The sequence below is a fragment of the Pollicipes pollicipes genome, unplaced genomic scaffold (genome assembly GCF_011947565.3).
Source record: "Pollicipes pollicipes isolate AB1234 unplaced genomic scaffold, Ppol_2.1 Scaffold_4219;HRSCAF=4965_pilon_pilon_pilon, whole genome shotgun sequence".
Taxonomy (NCBI): Eukaryota; Metazoa; Arthropoda; class Thecostraca; order Pollicipedomorpha; family Pollicipedidae; genus Pollicipes; species Pollicipes pollicipes.
This window is the reverse complement of record NW_023596448.1, coordinates 32,217,888-32,231,329: the sequence shown is the minus strand read 5'-3', so window position 1 is coordinate 32,231,329 and position 13,442 is coordinate 32,217,888. Positions and strand designations below refer to the sequence as shown.

The window sequence follows — 13,442 nt, the reverse complement described above, 5'->3', positions numbered from 1 at the left end:
GCAGCCGGCTAGGACAGCGGCAGGGGGAGGGACGGACCCTGGCGGCCGGTGACGACTGCGGCAGACCAGACCGGCCCGGCGCGAGCAGACTATCGGGCAGGGTTGACCGGGCCGGCCGGGGAGACAGCCCGGGGGCGGGACGGCCGCGGCCGCCGGGTCGGGATACAGTCCGCACCCATCCCGCGCGCCATTCCCATTCTCCACGAGTCATGCTCTGGTCTGGTGACGCGTCGAGTGCTGCTGTCGGGCTTGGCGCCTGCTGATTGTTAAAGTTGTCGATTCGGCCGTCATTACCATAGCAGGCAAGCCAATGCAGATCGCGCTTAAACATGTCAGTCAGGATACGGGCGACTGAGGACGACCATCTTTTTGCGCCGCCGTAGAGGATTGTACGTTGCGAAAGACGCCGTAAAAACGGTGCGTGAGTGCGACCCGGTCATAGTCGATCGCGCTGGCTGTTGAGTGGCAATGCTTTCGACAAAATCTGGCCGTTGCTCTCGTGCAGGAATTCAGTCAACAATAATACTGGGCTTTTTCGCGGCTGAGGCAGATGGGCGACTGACATTTGCGTGAAATATAGGTGAAGGCCTCGGAGTTTTTTATCCACCGGTGCGAACGAACCGTCTGGCACAAGCCGGTCCGTTGCGCGAACGGCGGTGACCGGCGCGTGCACACCTCATGCCATCGTCTCCTCGGACAGACTCCCTGGTGAGAGGGAAGTCGGACGATAATCTTCGGAGTCAACTGGCAGGGGAAAAGCATGCACCCGAAACACCTTTACCTGTCGTGACCGCTTCATCGCGTTGCGGCAAGAAACGCGATGAAATATCTTTGTATATTAACTTAACTTTATACATATATATTTATTATATATAAATGTATTTATATATATATATATATATTATTATATATAATATATATATATATATAAAGTTAGAAACGATTACAACATTTTGTCTCAACAGGACCATGTCAATAATTTCGTCAATAATGGGTTGGTGTGCTTGTACTTAATCACGTACAGTTTCTGGTGTCCACTTGGAGACCAGACTTTGTGATACAGTGATGCTAAGGGCGCTCAGGACTTTTCCGACGTTCCACCACAACGGTGGATAGGACAACGATGCATTCTTAGAGCTCCGTTCCGTAATGTGAGTGAGAAATCAAGTCAACTTGCGTGGACGCTTGCCGCTTATCATGCCCGCTTTTTCCCCCGTATGCCGCCACGGTCATGATGCAATTATTGCGCAATGGAAAAGGAACACATGAGACGAGGCGAAAACCCGGCTTCGCTTTGACAAGCATCCCTTTGGCCTTCAACAGGCTGTAGGTGAAGTGTGACGAACTATATTTGAGTATGTGCGTATATATATATGTTGGAAAATTTTGACGGAATTCTTTCTTTGATGCATGTTTGATTAAAAATAACTGCTGACTCAGCATTGACGGGCTTTTTGATGCATCGTTCTAGTTTCCGGGCCTTTGACTTGGCGGCATCGCTTAGATTAAAGATGGTTCGCACAAAATTACTCATATGTTCATCACTCCTTCCATTCTAAGGTTTCGAAATCTTATCTTATCTTCGGAGAAGGCTAAATTGCACAAGAAATAAGTTCGGAGTTTTGAAGGATGAAAAATTGTGCACTACTGTTGGAAAACATATTTTGGTATGGAGAACATAAATGAAGCATAACTAACTGAAGTAAGACAGATTGCTATTTTCATTTTCATACATGTAAGAAACACTCATAATGGGAACATTACAAAGACACAATGGGAACACTACTGTCACAATCACATCAGAAGTGCGCACCGCCCACCACCTAGTAGTTGAAGAGTTCTACAAGAATTTGTCTGTCTGTTTAAGGCCGGAGAGAGTTCGTTAATGGATATGCTTTCCCAAATTTGAAGGCGTCTCCTGTCACTGCACGTCCGTAAAATGTCAGTGCTGTCTGCCAGTTGTTGTCGTGTCAATGTCATGTCGCGTTCCTGTCGCATGTGGTCCAGAGGTGCCCCGTCACGTAAGTGCATTGTCAGTCGTCGTGAGAGTGTCGTTGTGGTCACACCAATGTAGTGTATGGGACGAAGTTTGCAGCCTTCGATGTTGCATTGAAACTGATACACTACATTGGTGCATTTTAGTTTGCCGGGTTTGTCTGGGCTGTTTCTCATAAGAAAGTTCGATATTTTCTTATTACAATAGTATATGACAATGTCTATTTTGTGGTCGTTTCTGCCTTTAACATGTTGAGAGATAATTTCCCGTAAAGCTTTTTCGTCCTGTTTGTGGGCATATGTCATTTGATTTTGATAATACAGTTTGACGGTCGGTTGGATGTCTTGCCTTGGTTTGCCTCCAAAGTGTCCTGTCATATGTCGTGTCTCGTTTTCAATGTCAGAATTTGAAAAACCGTTGTTCACCAAGATCTGTCTGATTCGTGTCAATTCTGAATGTAGTCCTGTCCAATCAGAGCAGTGCTTAAATGCTCGTCTAAGAAAGGACCTTATGACGCTAATTTTGTAGCGTCGAGGACACTCACTGTGAGCATTTAAGCACCGTCCGTTGTTAGTCTGTTGTCGGTATACGGTCGTTTTGAATTGTTGTCCTTGATGTTTGCAGACGTTAGTTTTTGTCCCTGACGTTTTGCATGAGGGACCGATATATATATATATATATATATATATTATATATATATATTATATATATATATATATATGTGTGTGTGTGTGTGTGTGTGTGTGTGTGTGTGTGTGTGTGTGTGTGTGTGTTTGTGTGTATATATCTAGGTCATATATGTATATATATATATATATATATATATATATATATATATATATATATATATATATATATATATATATTGGTATTGATGACGATTTAAGGTATTGAAGTGATTGTTGCAACACATGTGCGCAATATCAATAGGCACGATGTCTTCATATTGCGCAACCGCGACACGCCAATCATTTTCATACCTAAGTTGGTCGCTGGACTGCGTCGCACAGAAGATAAGACAATGGCTATTCGCGATTCCATGTTTCTGGCGTTTTCTACGCAAGGCAACAACACTCGTAATGGGTGTCTCAGCGGCCCAGGTAGGCTGACGAGTGGCAACAGCTGACTCCACGGAGAGCGTCCCGAGTCGACCGGCCGCTCGGCGCCGAGGGACCGCCCAGAGATCGCCCAAGGGCCAAGGAACCGCCCAGAGATCGCCCATGGGCCGAGGGACCGCCCAGAGATCGCCCAAGGGCCAAGGGACCGCCCAGAGATCACCCAGGGGCCGAGGGACCGCCCAGAGATCGCCCAGGGGCCGAGGGACCACCGCAGCGAGGAGCGTGGGCGGCCACCGATGGCTGAGGGGTCGGGAGGGCCACCAGTGACTGGCTGCCGGGCCCCCACCGATGGATCCACGGCAGTCTGCCCCGGCAGATACAGATACAGACGGTGTGAAGTCTACCCCCAGCTGGCGAATTGCTGTTGCAGTCCCTCTAAAAATGGAGCGATAGAAATGCGTCATGTTCAGCGAAAACGCCCGTCCGCAGTCGGGTCGTACCCTGCAGGATGATAGGTGGCAATGCAATGCCATGCCAATCTTTTCGTGATATGTCCGCGGTCATTGCCATTCAGACCAAGGATGGCCAGTACAGAAGCCTTCAGTGCACTGGTGGTGAACCCTAGCGTCTGACGTGTAAACAACGCGAAGTCAGTGCTGTAGTAACGCAGTATTAATGAGGGGTTATTTTGAGGTGCGGTAGATGGTATGCCCAGCGTTCCATAGCTGTCAGCTCATGCTCACCTTCAATGTCAAGTAAATGGAGAGACGGCTTCCGACAACTCAGGCACGATTTGAGTTTGTAGTAGGTCTCGTGTTTGTGAAGGAGTGCGGAATCAGACTGGGGCATGGATCCCGCAGTATATTTATGACGCCTCGCCATGTGAAAAAGTAGCTAGCTGTCATCATAGCGTGCGAAGCCCCGTTGGTAGCCTGTTCAATGCGTCGGTTCGTGTTGGGAAGCACGGTGGAAGCCCGTTCAACGCATCGACTCGTGTTGGGAACCACCGGTGGTAGCCTATTACAGACATCGGCGTCGCTGAAGCAGTCGTCACGTTCCTACGCTTGTTGTCGCTCCTGGTCGCTGCAGCCGACCGCATTGTGCGGTGTTGGTCGTGAATTGTTCCTGACTTTCTGCAATGGCCGGCAGCGGCGAGTGCCACGGACTTTCGGCCTCGGCCGAGCTCAGGTGGTGCCGGCCAGGATGAGGATCTTACCACGGATTCTTTCGAGTGTCATGTTTCATTTTCACATCACGTATAAAAGTGGTCGGCTTCATTGGTCTATGCAGACCCCTGGAATTGGACATCGGCGACTTCTCCGCAGACTGTCGCGCTGGTTACGCCTCTGCCGACTGGGTACCCCGACCGCCTCAGCCATTCTCCCGGCTGAGAGGCGCGAGCATGGATCCGTGCTCTTCTGTGACGTCAGCATGACGTATCTTTCTGCCGTCCAGCCAAGCAGTGGCGGCTCCTGCCGGCGAATAGCCGCACAGCTGACGGGAGTGACGTCACAGTGACGTCACCGGTCCAGCGGAGACTGTCGTCCGCTCAAGGTCGTCGGAGCGGTGAGGCAACGGAGCCAGCTGGCGCACTGGGACGGACCGGTTGTGGCCCTCCCCCTCACCTCTCTCCCAGGGCGGATGAGCGGCCGCGTGTTGCCACCGGGGCAGTGGTTGGCGCCAGGTGTGCGGGGGCGGCTGGCGGCACGTGGTGGGACCCGGCACGGCCATGGCGGGCGACCTGCAGGCAAGACGCAGGAAGATCAGAGAGAGGGTTAAAGGTGAGTTGAGGGCGTGTCGCCTGAGGCAGCGCGTGAGTGGTTCGCCCTTCGACCTGGGCCAGGCTCGGAGAGCTGCCTCTTTGCGCAATAATTGCATCATGGTTGTCGCTGTATGCCGGCGACGCAAAAAGCCATGTTAAACGGCAAGCCTCCACGCAGGTTGACTTGATTTCTACTCACATTACGGAACAGAGCTATGCGAATGTATCGCTGCTCTATGCACCATTGCGGTGGGACGTCGGAAAAATCCTGAGCGCCCTTAGCATCACTGTATCACAAAGTCTGGTCTCCAAGTGGACACCAGAAACTTTACGTGCTTAAGTGCGAGCACACCAACCCATTATTGACGACATTATTGGCATGGCCCTGTTGAGACAAATTGTCGTCATCGTTTCTAACACTTACTGCAACGCGATGAAGCGGTCACCACAAGTAAAGTTGCTTCGGGTGCATGCTTTTCCCCTGCCAGTTGACTCCGAAGATTATCGTCCGACTCCCCTCTCACCTGGGAGTCTGTCCGAGGAGACGATGTCATGAGGTGTGCACGCGCCGCTCACAACCGTTCGCCTAGCGGACCGGCTTGTGCCAGAGGGCTCGTTCGCACCAGTGGGTAAAAAACTCCGTGGCCTTCACCTATATCTCACGCGAACGTCAGGCGCGCATCTGCCTCAGCTATGAAAAAGCCCAGTGATTATTGTTGATTTAACTCATGCACGAGAGCAACGGCCAGATTTTGTCGAAGGCATTGTGACTCAACATTTAGCGCGATCGACTACGATCGGGTCGTACCCACGCACCCTTTTTACGGCGTCTCTTGCGTCGCACAGTCCCTCCACGGCGGCGCAAAAAGATGATCTTCCTCAGTCGCCCGTATCCTGACTGACATGTTTAAGCGCGGTCTGTATTGGCTGGCTTGCTTGCTGTGGTAATGACGGCCGAATCGACAATTTTAAACATCAGCAGGCGCCAAGCCCGGCCGCCTGAGTCGGTCCCCCCCCCTCCTGCCACCGTCCTAGCCGGCCACCGGAGTCGCCCCCCCCCCCTCCCCCTCCCTCCTGCCGTCATCCTGGCCGGCCGCCGGAGGCCGCTCCCCCCTCTCACTCCTGCCGCCGTCCTGGCCGGCCGCCCGAGTCCGCCCCCCCCCCCCTCCCTCCTGCCGCCGTCTGCTGACCTGAGTCAGATCCAGTCGGTCTGGAGCATTACCACGCCGTGCAGTTTGAGTTGGACGTGTCGTTCACCCGTGTGGTAGCGCGCGCGGGGGATGGCGCTGCAGGTGGTTTTTGCGACACGTCGCCGGCGAATCGTGACTCCACGCCGCTGCTAGATGATCACGTGACCCACCGGAGCTGGTCTGGGCGCGTGAGCCCTCGTCTGGGGCCGAGATGGTCAATAGGGGCCTGCTCTAAGGGGGTAGTTCGTCATTGGGTCACACGGTCACCTGCCCCTGAGCGGTCAGGTGATGACATAGCCTCTCCCGAGGCTGCCAGGGCCCCCTCCTCATTGGCTAGCAACCCAAGCTCCGCACATCGATGTGGCATCACAGATACACGCCAGTGAAGAACGCCTTTAATTACAAATGTGGGCACAAGAAACATGAACTGATTCAACCACATGAAGGCATACAGTGCGCAGGGATAACGCACTTAAGTATCGTTCCATTGCATCTGTGACTTAAGACATACATTACCGATCGCACTTTCCACATGAGATCGAGACCTGCCTATATGCCGGCCGCGCAGGACCGTCAACAGCGCGCCGACCTGGTCTATGCGTTGCTAGGTCAGCACCGACGACTTACTTGCAAACAAACGTACTTCGCTTCTCGGCCGGCTTTGGGCTGCCATTGAATTTGGGCTGCTGATGAAAACGGGGCTCTAGTAGCTATTTGGGAGCTCGTCGAGAGGGGCGGGATGGTCGCGTGGCCACCCCTTGACAGGTCGGGTGGTCACGTGTTTTCCGCTCGCGGGGGTCACGTGGCCCGTATCCGTGCGTATCTCGGCGGCCACGTGACATACGTCCGGTCGCGTCAGCTGGTTACACACATGACCGGCGATGGCTATGTAACCCTCCACCTACAGAAATCACCGCCCTGCTGCCAGGACGGCTTGGCAGTTGGATTGTGGACAGACCGGTCACTATGTCACCAGCCATGTCCTCTGGCCTCTGCAGGTCCCCTTCGGCGGAAGGGATCACCGGTCTGTGGTGTCTAATGCCACGTGCTGAGGGCTGCAGCCTCAAGATCAAGCTGGTCTGCGCCCAATGTGAGCTTGCGCGTGAAACGTATGGCTGAACATCCACACAATGGAGCTGTGTGAGTCATTTGGGTCCATGTGGGTGCTCAGAGCTCTCAGAATGGCGTTCAGCTTAAGGGCAACCTCGATTTTCGCAGACATTGCAAGTCGATAGACAGACACGAAGGTCGCAGAGATTACAACTTGATCCTGCCAGGTCAATCTTGTGATGTCTGCGTGTCCTCGCAGCGAGTTTGAAAGCCCCGAGTCGAATTCAGATTTCCAGCCATCGTCTGTCACGGCTAGAGCCTCTCAAAAAGCCATTGAGCTTTTCATACGGTCTAGAGAGCTCCGGTCATCAGAAAGTCCCCGGTGACGTCCCCGCCCCCCCCCCCCGGTGCCCCCCCCCCGGTGCCCCCCCCCCCCCGGTGCCCCCCCCCCCGGTGATGCCCCGTGATATGTAGCGGCCACTGGGCCGCCGAATGAGCTCAGAACGTCACAAAGCCCTCTGTAAGGACAATGGTGTTGCCCCTGGACATGGCCCAGGTGTGTCTCAATGTGGTGGATGTGTCCACGAGACGGCTCGTGGTCCCGTGAAGGAGGGGGAGACGGGGAGACGGTCTGCACCGTCTCCCGTCACCTTGCCACCTCAGGGATCACGAGGCGGCCCAGTGTCCCGAACCGAAATAACATAAAGGAATAAGAGGGGTTGAGTATTCAAACATAATCAAGAGTCAGGCTACCAACTTCTGGCGTTGGCTGGGCTCGAGGCTCGTGAGCGCGCCCACCAACCTGGAAGCGTTTTGGACCTCCCGAGTGGCCGTTCATAAGGGCTGAGACGGCCCAAATTTGTTGGCACGGTCAGGCACGCTTGCGGTGATGACGGCGTCCAAGGAGCCCCGATACGGCCTGCGCGACCCCATCAGGCGTCCATGGAGCCCTTAGGCGGCCTGTGTGACCCCATCAGGCGTCCAAGGAGCCCTGATACAACCTGCGTGACCCCATCAGGCGTCCATGGAGCCCTGATACGGCCCGGGTGACCCCATCAGGCGTCCAAGGAGCCCGAGACGGCCCGGGTGACCCCATCAGGCGTCCATGGAGCCCTGATACGGCCCGGGTGACCCCATCAGGCGTCCATAGAGCCCCGAGTCTTCAGGGTCACCGTGTGCGTGGTTAGACGCCGGAACCAGGTGACTTCACAGCTCAAAAATTACAGACCTTCAAATGGCGAAGGAACTGGGCCTTTCCAAACATCGGTTTTCAGTTATGTTCTGAAAGTTGCGTCATAACCATTTAAGAATAGAACGTTAAGACATGTTTGGACACACATCGTGTGCGCTAGAGTCACGGTGACCAGCGGTCTGTGCCAGACCTCTCAGCGTGGTCTCAGTGTGGTCTCTACGTGTTGTTCGGAAGGCGGGTAGTTTGGAGAGAGGTACTGAAGACGAGCATTTTGGTTTTCAGGGTCGATATCCGAGGCTCTTGCTAAGTATAAGGCTTTCGATCTACATTGGCGCTTAATGGCTAGATTTGCAACTTGTCGCAAGCGCATACTTTACAAAAATTTAGTTTTTTTCTTTTTTCACATTTTTCTCATCCCTCCGTACTAGATATGTCCATCGGCAAAGCTGCCTTCGTCTGCGCGGGTTCCGCCCGACTGTTTTAACATGACGTCAGTTTGTGCATTTCCCTCCAGCATCTGCTCCACGTGGAACAAAGTGTTCCTGTGAAGTGAATCAGTGGAAGTGTTCCTGTGAAGTGAGTCAGTGGTACAGTGGTACCACTGACAGTGAGTCAGTGGTAGTCAGTGGTACTTTCGCTTATTTCTCGTCACCACCTCGTTTCGCCTTTGCAAATATATCATTTTGTACATACCTATGGAGTGCTTCAAGGGTAAAAAGCACCTCTAGTTTGGTGGCAGATCAACGACGCCTCAGTCACTCACATGCGGCTACTCGCGTCTACTGTGCAGGCACTATAACGGAGGCCACGACGTTGCGTAGTTTTCAACGATATACTGTGAAGGTCGGTAACAAATCCAGCCGCCGTCTGCTAGGTGTCTGATGACCCGGCTGTGCTGAGGTCAGCGACCTTCCGGCGCAGCCCGTCAATCTCGCCGCGATTCGGCTACGGTTCGGACGGCGGTGTGGTCCGTTCCGCTTGCTGATCTACGAAACTCCGTTTGCCGATCCGCCGAAGCCCGGTCCGTGTGCGCACTGGACGCAGACAGCGCTTATTAAGCTGGTGTAAAACGTGGTCTGTCGAGTCGTTCGGCGGGTGCCCCGGTTGCCTGCAGTGGTTTGCTGATGGCTGTCAGTACAGCTAAATACGCGTTATACTCCAGGTTTTCACTCTTTTCACGTGTTTTGTTGCGTTGCTCGCCCGTTTTCACGTGTTTTGTTGCGTTGCTCGCCCGTTTTCACATATTTTGTTGCGTTGCTCGCCCGTTTTCCTGTCACGCGTTCGGTCACATCCGCCGTCTCGTGATCTATCAGGATTCCAAAGCCAGTGAAGTACAAGCTATTAGCACCGGCTGCCAATATGCGGCAAGTGCGGTCACGTGGCTGACGCTTGGTGCGCACGTGCGTGCAATACCCAGGAATGTCTGGCTTACGGCACGCGGCCTAATCTACCGGTGGGGAAGAGCACGGCGCCGCCGGTGGGGCGAGAGAGGTGGTTCTCAAACCATGTCGAAATGTAACAATGCGCCTGTTCTGTTGCACGAAAATTATAGAGTAGACCTTAAGTACCACGAGTTCAAAGTCAGTTCTTATGTTGAGCTAACGACCGAACGATACACCAGGAGGAGTGATTTAACAACGTTGCGCGGTCATTCAGTATAAATGCAATATATTAATGCTATTTTACGCTACAACACACTTCACGCGCTATGAAGTGCGTTGTAGTTCCGCTCCGCAGCTGAGTCCATTTAAGTGTTAGTAAGCAGTGCAATGTCGTTTAACTGCTATCTCCTGGTATAGTGAAGGTCGAAAAACCAGGATCCGAAGGCCTGTTTTTCTTATGCGAAGGACCTGAGGAACTCCCTGTCTCTTTCAGCCCTCCTTTCGCCCCCACCCCTCCCCCGCCCAAACCGCGACCGGTAGCTCCGCTCATGTAAAAAACATCCAGTTGGCATCTCCACGAGGAATCTAGCTGTTGATATTTTTGTTGAAGATTCTTTTCACCCACTCTTTGAATCTTCGAGGACAACGACCGGCTAAAGTAATAGTGGGTAGCATTGGGCCCGATGAGTAATAATGATTTGGGACTTGCGGATCACCGAATACCATGGCCATTTCGAGAGACTACTTTCGTGTTCAGCATGGGTGCTAGAATTGGTGCATAATTTATTCATCACCAGAGGTAGGAGACAGTGTAACCGATCGAAAACATTGACCAAAAGTATCTATTGCCAGATTGCATGTTGCTCGGCTCAAAACCACGGAGATGTCAAAAAACTGATTTAACGTTAATGACAGCAACCACGCGCACATTCTCCTATTCCAGACTCGGCGAGCGGCGACGCCAGTGACGACGAGTACGAAGAACCGTCACCAGATGGCAACAGCTGCCTTTCTGCTCTGGTGATTGTGGCGCTGCTGGGCGGCGTCGGTCTCCTCTTTGGCATGATTTCGTTACAAAGTGGCGCGCTGGAAGGTAAGGAATACTTACGGCGCTCCTTTTTGTTTTCCGTACTCTTTCCGATGGGCGTAGAATAACGCGTTATGCAATTTCCGGTCGTCGTGGGGAACGGCGGGTTCCGTGGCTCCGCGTTTTCGGTGCTTCATGTTCATGTTCTCTTGTTGTTTGTTGTTCAGTCAGATGCAGTCTTTATTTCGTGCGTGCCCTTCGGGACAGTGGCGCAGCCACAATTTCGCTCAGGAGGGAGTGGGGTCGAGACGTGGGACCGTTTCAGCCAAAGGGACACATTTCGTCGCTACAATGGCCGTACTTTGTATCGGTATTTGTATAAACACTGGCGTAGGGCAATCCTCGCGAACACGTGAATATTACTGCCCGGAGTCATGGCTATCAGGCTGAGGCGTACGCTCAGCCATTCGTGCAAATCTTAATTCACGAATACAGGATAAGGCAAAAATACAATACATTTAAGACGATCGTAGAGCATACATTCAGACCCGACCGTCAGCCAGCAGCTGTCGCTTGACAGCCCGGGCGAAGCACTGACTGGACTGAGACTTGACCTCGTCTGCCGGCCAGTTGTAAGTGGCCGAGGCACGGAACCCAAACCGTCCTCTCCCGGTCTCGGTCCTCAGCATAGGGAGGTGCAGCAGCCTGCCCTGCCGGACCACCTCTTTTTGGGTTCAGGGAATCCTTTTATACTTGTGATCTCATTTTGATGCATCGAGGGCTTGTGCTTGCATTTTGGTAGCCCTGCGACCAACTGGAGCAGAAAAACAACCTTCGGCACCTCCACGGTGATATTGCCCCCCAAAGCCCCCCCCCCGTTGGCTACGCCTCCGCTTGGAAGCGGAAATAAGGACCTTCGTCAGCTAGGCGGTGTATGGATGGGTGGAAATTATACTAAACATCTGTACGTCTGCGTGCGGCCAACTGTGCCGCCGTGGATGTGACAGAGTTTAACTACGCCAGTAGGCTGTGGCTGCAGCCGGCGCCGCTCCGTCGCGTCGTACGTGCGGTGGCGTCCACCGCGGTCACCGACCCCGCTCAATTCCGCCGCGGCACCCACCCAGCGTCGCCCCGCCGTCGACCGTCGCCGCTTCCGCTGTCGACAGGGTCAGCGCCGTTGCCGCCGGGGCCGTCCGCCCGCCAGGCGCAGGTGGTCCTCGAGCACGGAGACGACTCTACCTCGCAGCCGCCGCCAGTCCCCGTAAGGCGCTCCGCGAGGAGATGGTGGCCCGCGGGGAGATGGTGGCCCGCGGGGAGATGGTGACCTGCGGGGAGATGGTGGCCAGCGGGGAGATGGTGGCCCGCGGGGAGATGGTGGCCCGCGGGAAGATGGTGGCCCGCGGGGAGATGGTGACCTGCGGGGAGATGGTGGCCCGCGGGAGATGGTGGTCCGCGGAGAGATAGCGGCCCGCGGGGAGATGGTGACTCGCGGGGAGATGGTGGCCAGCGGGGAGATGATGACCTGCGGGGAGATGGTGGCCCGCGGGGAGATGGTGGTCCGCGGAGAGATGGTGGCCCGCGGGGAGATGGTGACCCGCGGGGAGAGCATCGCCCGCACTCAGGCACCTGTGGAGCGGTCCCGGATCAGCCGCACTGACCTGTGTGACAAATCTGGCTCACCGCACGTCTCTCTTTGGCTGGACGGTCCCTCGCGGGGCTTGCTTGTATTTTGTGCGAAATTGTTTGCGCTTGATGAGCTTGAGCGTGCTTCGTTACCTGATTGAAATGTGTGAAGCCGCCATCGTGGCTGTCCCTGCGGCCTGTATCACGATTTGAAGACCCTTTATTGCAACTTCCTCGCTACTGGTCGTAGTAGTTCTGCTGCTGGTGCCATCTAGTGATTCCGCTAGCTGGCGTCACCTGTGGACGTTAGCATGGCTCGCTGGAGCTGGGCTTGATGTCCGCGTGTTTTACCGGCAGCCATTATTCTGGCGCCTCCAGCATTATGGCCCGGTAGTGCATCACAAAGCCGTGCTTTCAAGTCTGTGTCTTTGGCAGCGTGACTTCTTCTGATGTTAGTTAATAGCGTCCATGACGTCCTGTTCAGTGACGTCACCTGAGGAGCCGCCTGGCGGATGCCTGCGGTGCCGCACCAACCGGGGAGTCGCCTAACCTCACGTAACCGCCTTACCTCAGTGGCGCCTCACTAACGGCAGCTGTGTCCGCAGGCGGACGGCGGCCCGGCACCGCCCGAGAGCTCGGCGTCGGCTGTCTCCTCCTCCGAGTCCGGGACAGGCTGAGCCGGCGGCGCCCGGCGGGCCGGCACCGGACGCCGCGGGCGGCGCCGCCTACACGGCGACCAGTGCGGAGCCGGCCGCGGCGCGCCCGCCGCCGCCGCCGCCGCCGCTGCCGGAGCAGATGGGGCCGTTCCAGCTGGAGGGCTCCGAGCCGACGGTGGCCGAGGCTGAGCAGCAAGCAGGTAAACCCCCGAGTCGCCGCGCAGGTCACCGCGCAGGGCAGTGCTGGCGCGCTGTGATGGGGCAGGGCCTGGAGTTGGGCCTATTCTGGCAAGAAGGTACTCGGGCTAAAAGAGCAGCTTGCTCCTTTTATTCCTTTTCTGTGGTTTTCGGTCTGATTGTGGTTTTGTATTTATATTCACTTATTGGCGTTTTTAAGCCAAAGTTCCGAAATTTTGTCCTCGATGACAGTGTGTGTTGAGGGTTACATCCCCTTCTTGAGTAGTATGTTGTCCCTACTCTGAGGTATACATTCAGCGTCGCTAGCC

General features: G+C 54.6%; 1 protein-coding gene across 1 annotated transcript; it reads left to right on the top strand.

The window, feature by feature from the left end:
• Positions 1-4,697: 4,697 nt before the first annotated feature.
• On the top strand, positions 4,698-12,957 carry LOC119095206 (uncharacterized). The gene is made up of 4 exons (XM_037218078.1): positions 4,698-4,835; positions 10,574-10,723; positions 11,824-11,918; positions 12,886-12,957. The coding sequence occupies exons 1-4, from the start codon at positions 4,784-4,786 to the stop codon at positions 12,955-12,957; spliced, it is 369 nt and encodes a 122-aa protein (XP_037073973.1). The 5' UTR covers positions 4,698-4,783.
• The last annotated feature ends 485 nt before the right edge of the window (positions 12,958-13,442 follow it).

What these genes read in the sequence shown, in the direction of transcription:
- LOC119095206 (XM_037218078.1), top strand. Translation starts at nt 4,784, where the DNA reads ATGGCGGGCGACCTGCAGGCAAGACGCAGGAAGATCAGAGAGAGGGTT. An exon ending in GATCAGAGAGAGGGTTAAAG is followed by an intron (nt 4,836 to 10,573) that starts GTGAGTTGAGGG and finishes CTCCTATTCCAG; the next exon opens with ACTCGGCGAGCGGCGACGCC. An exon ending in ACAAAGTGGCGCGCTGGAAG is followed by an intron (nt 10,724 to 11,823) that starts GTAAGGAATACT and finishes CGCTGTCGACAG; the next exon opens with GGTCAGCGCCGTTGCCGCCG.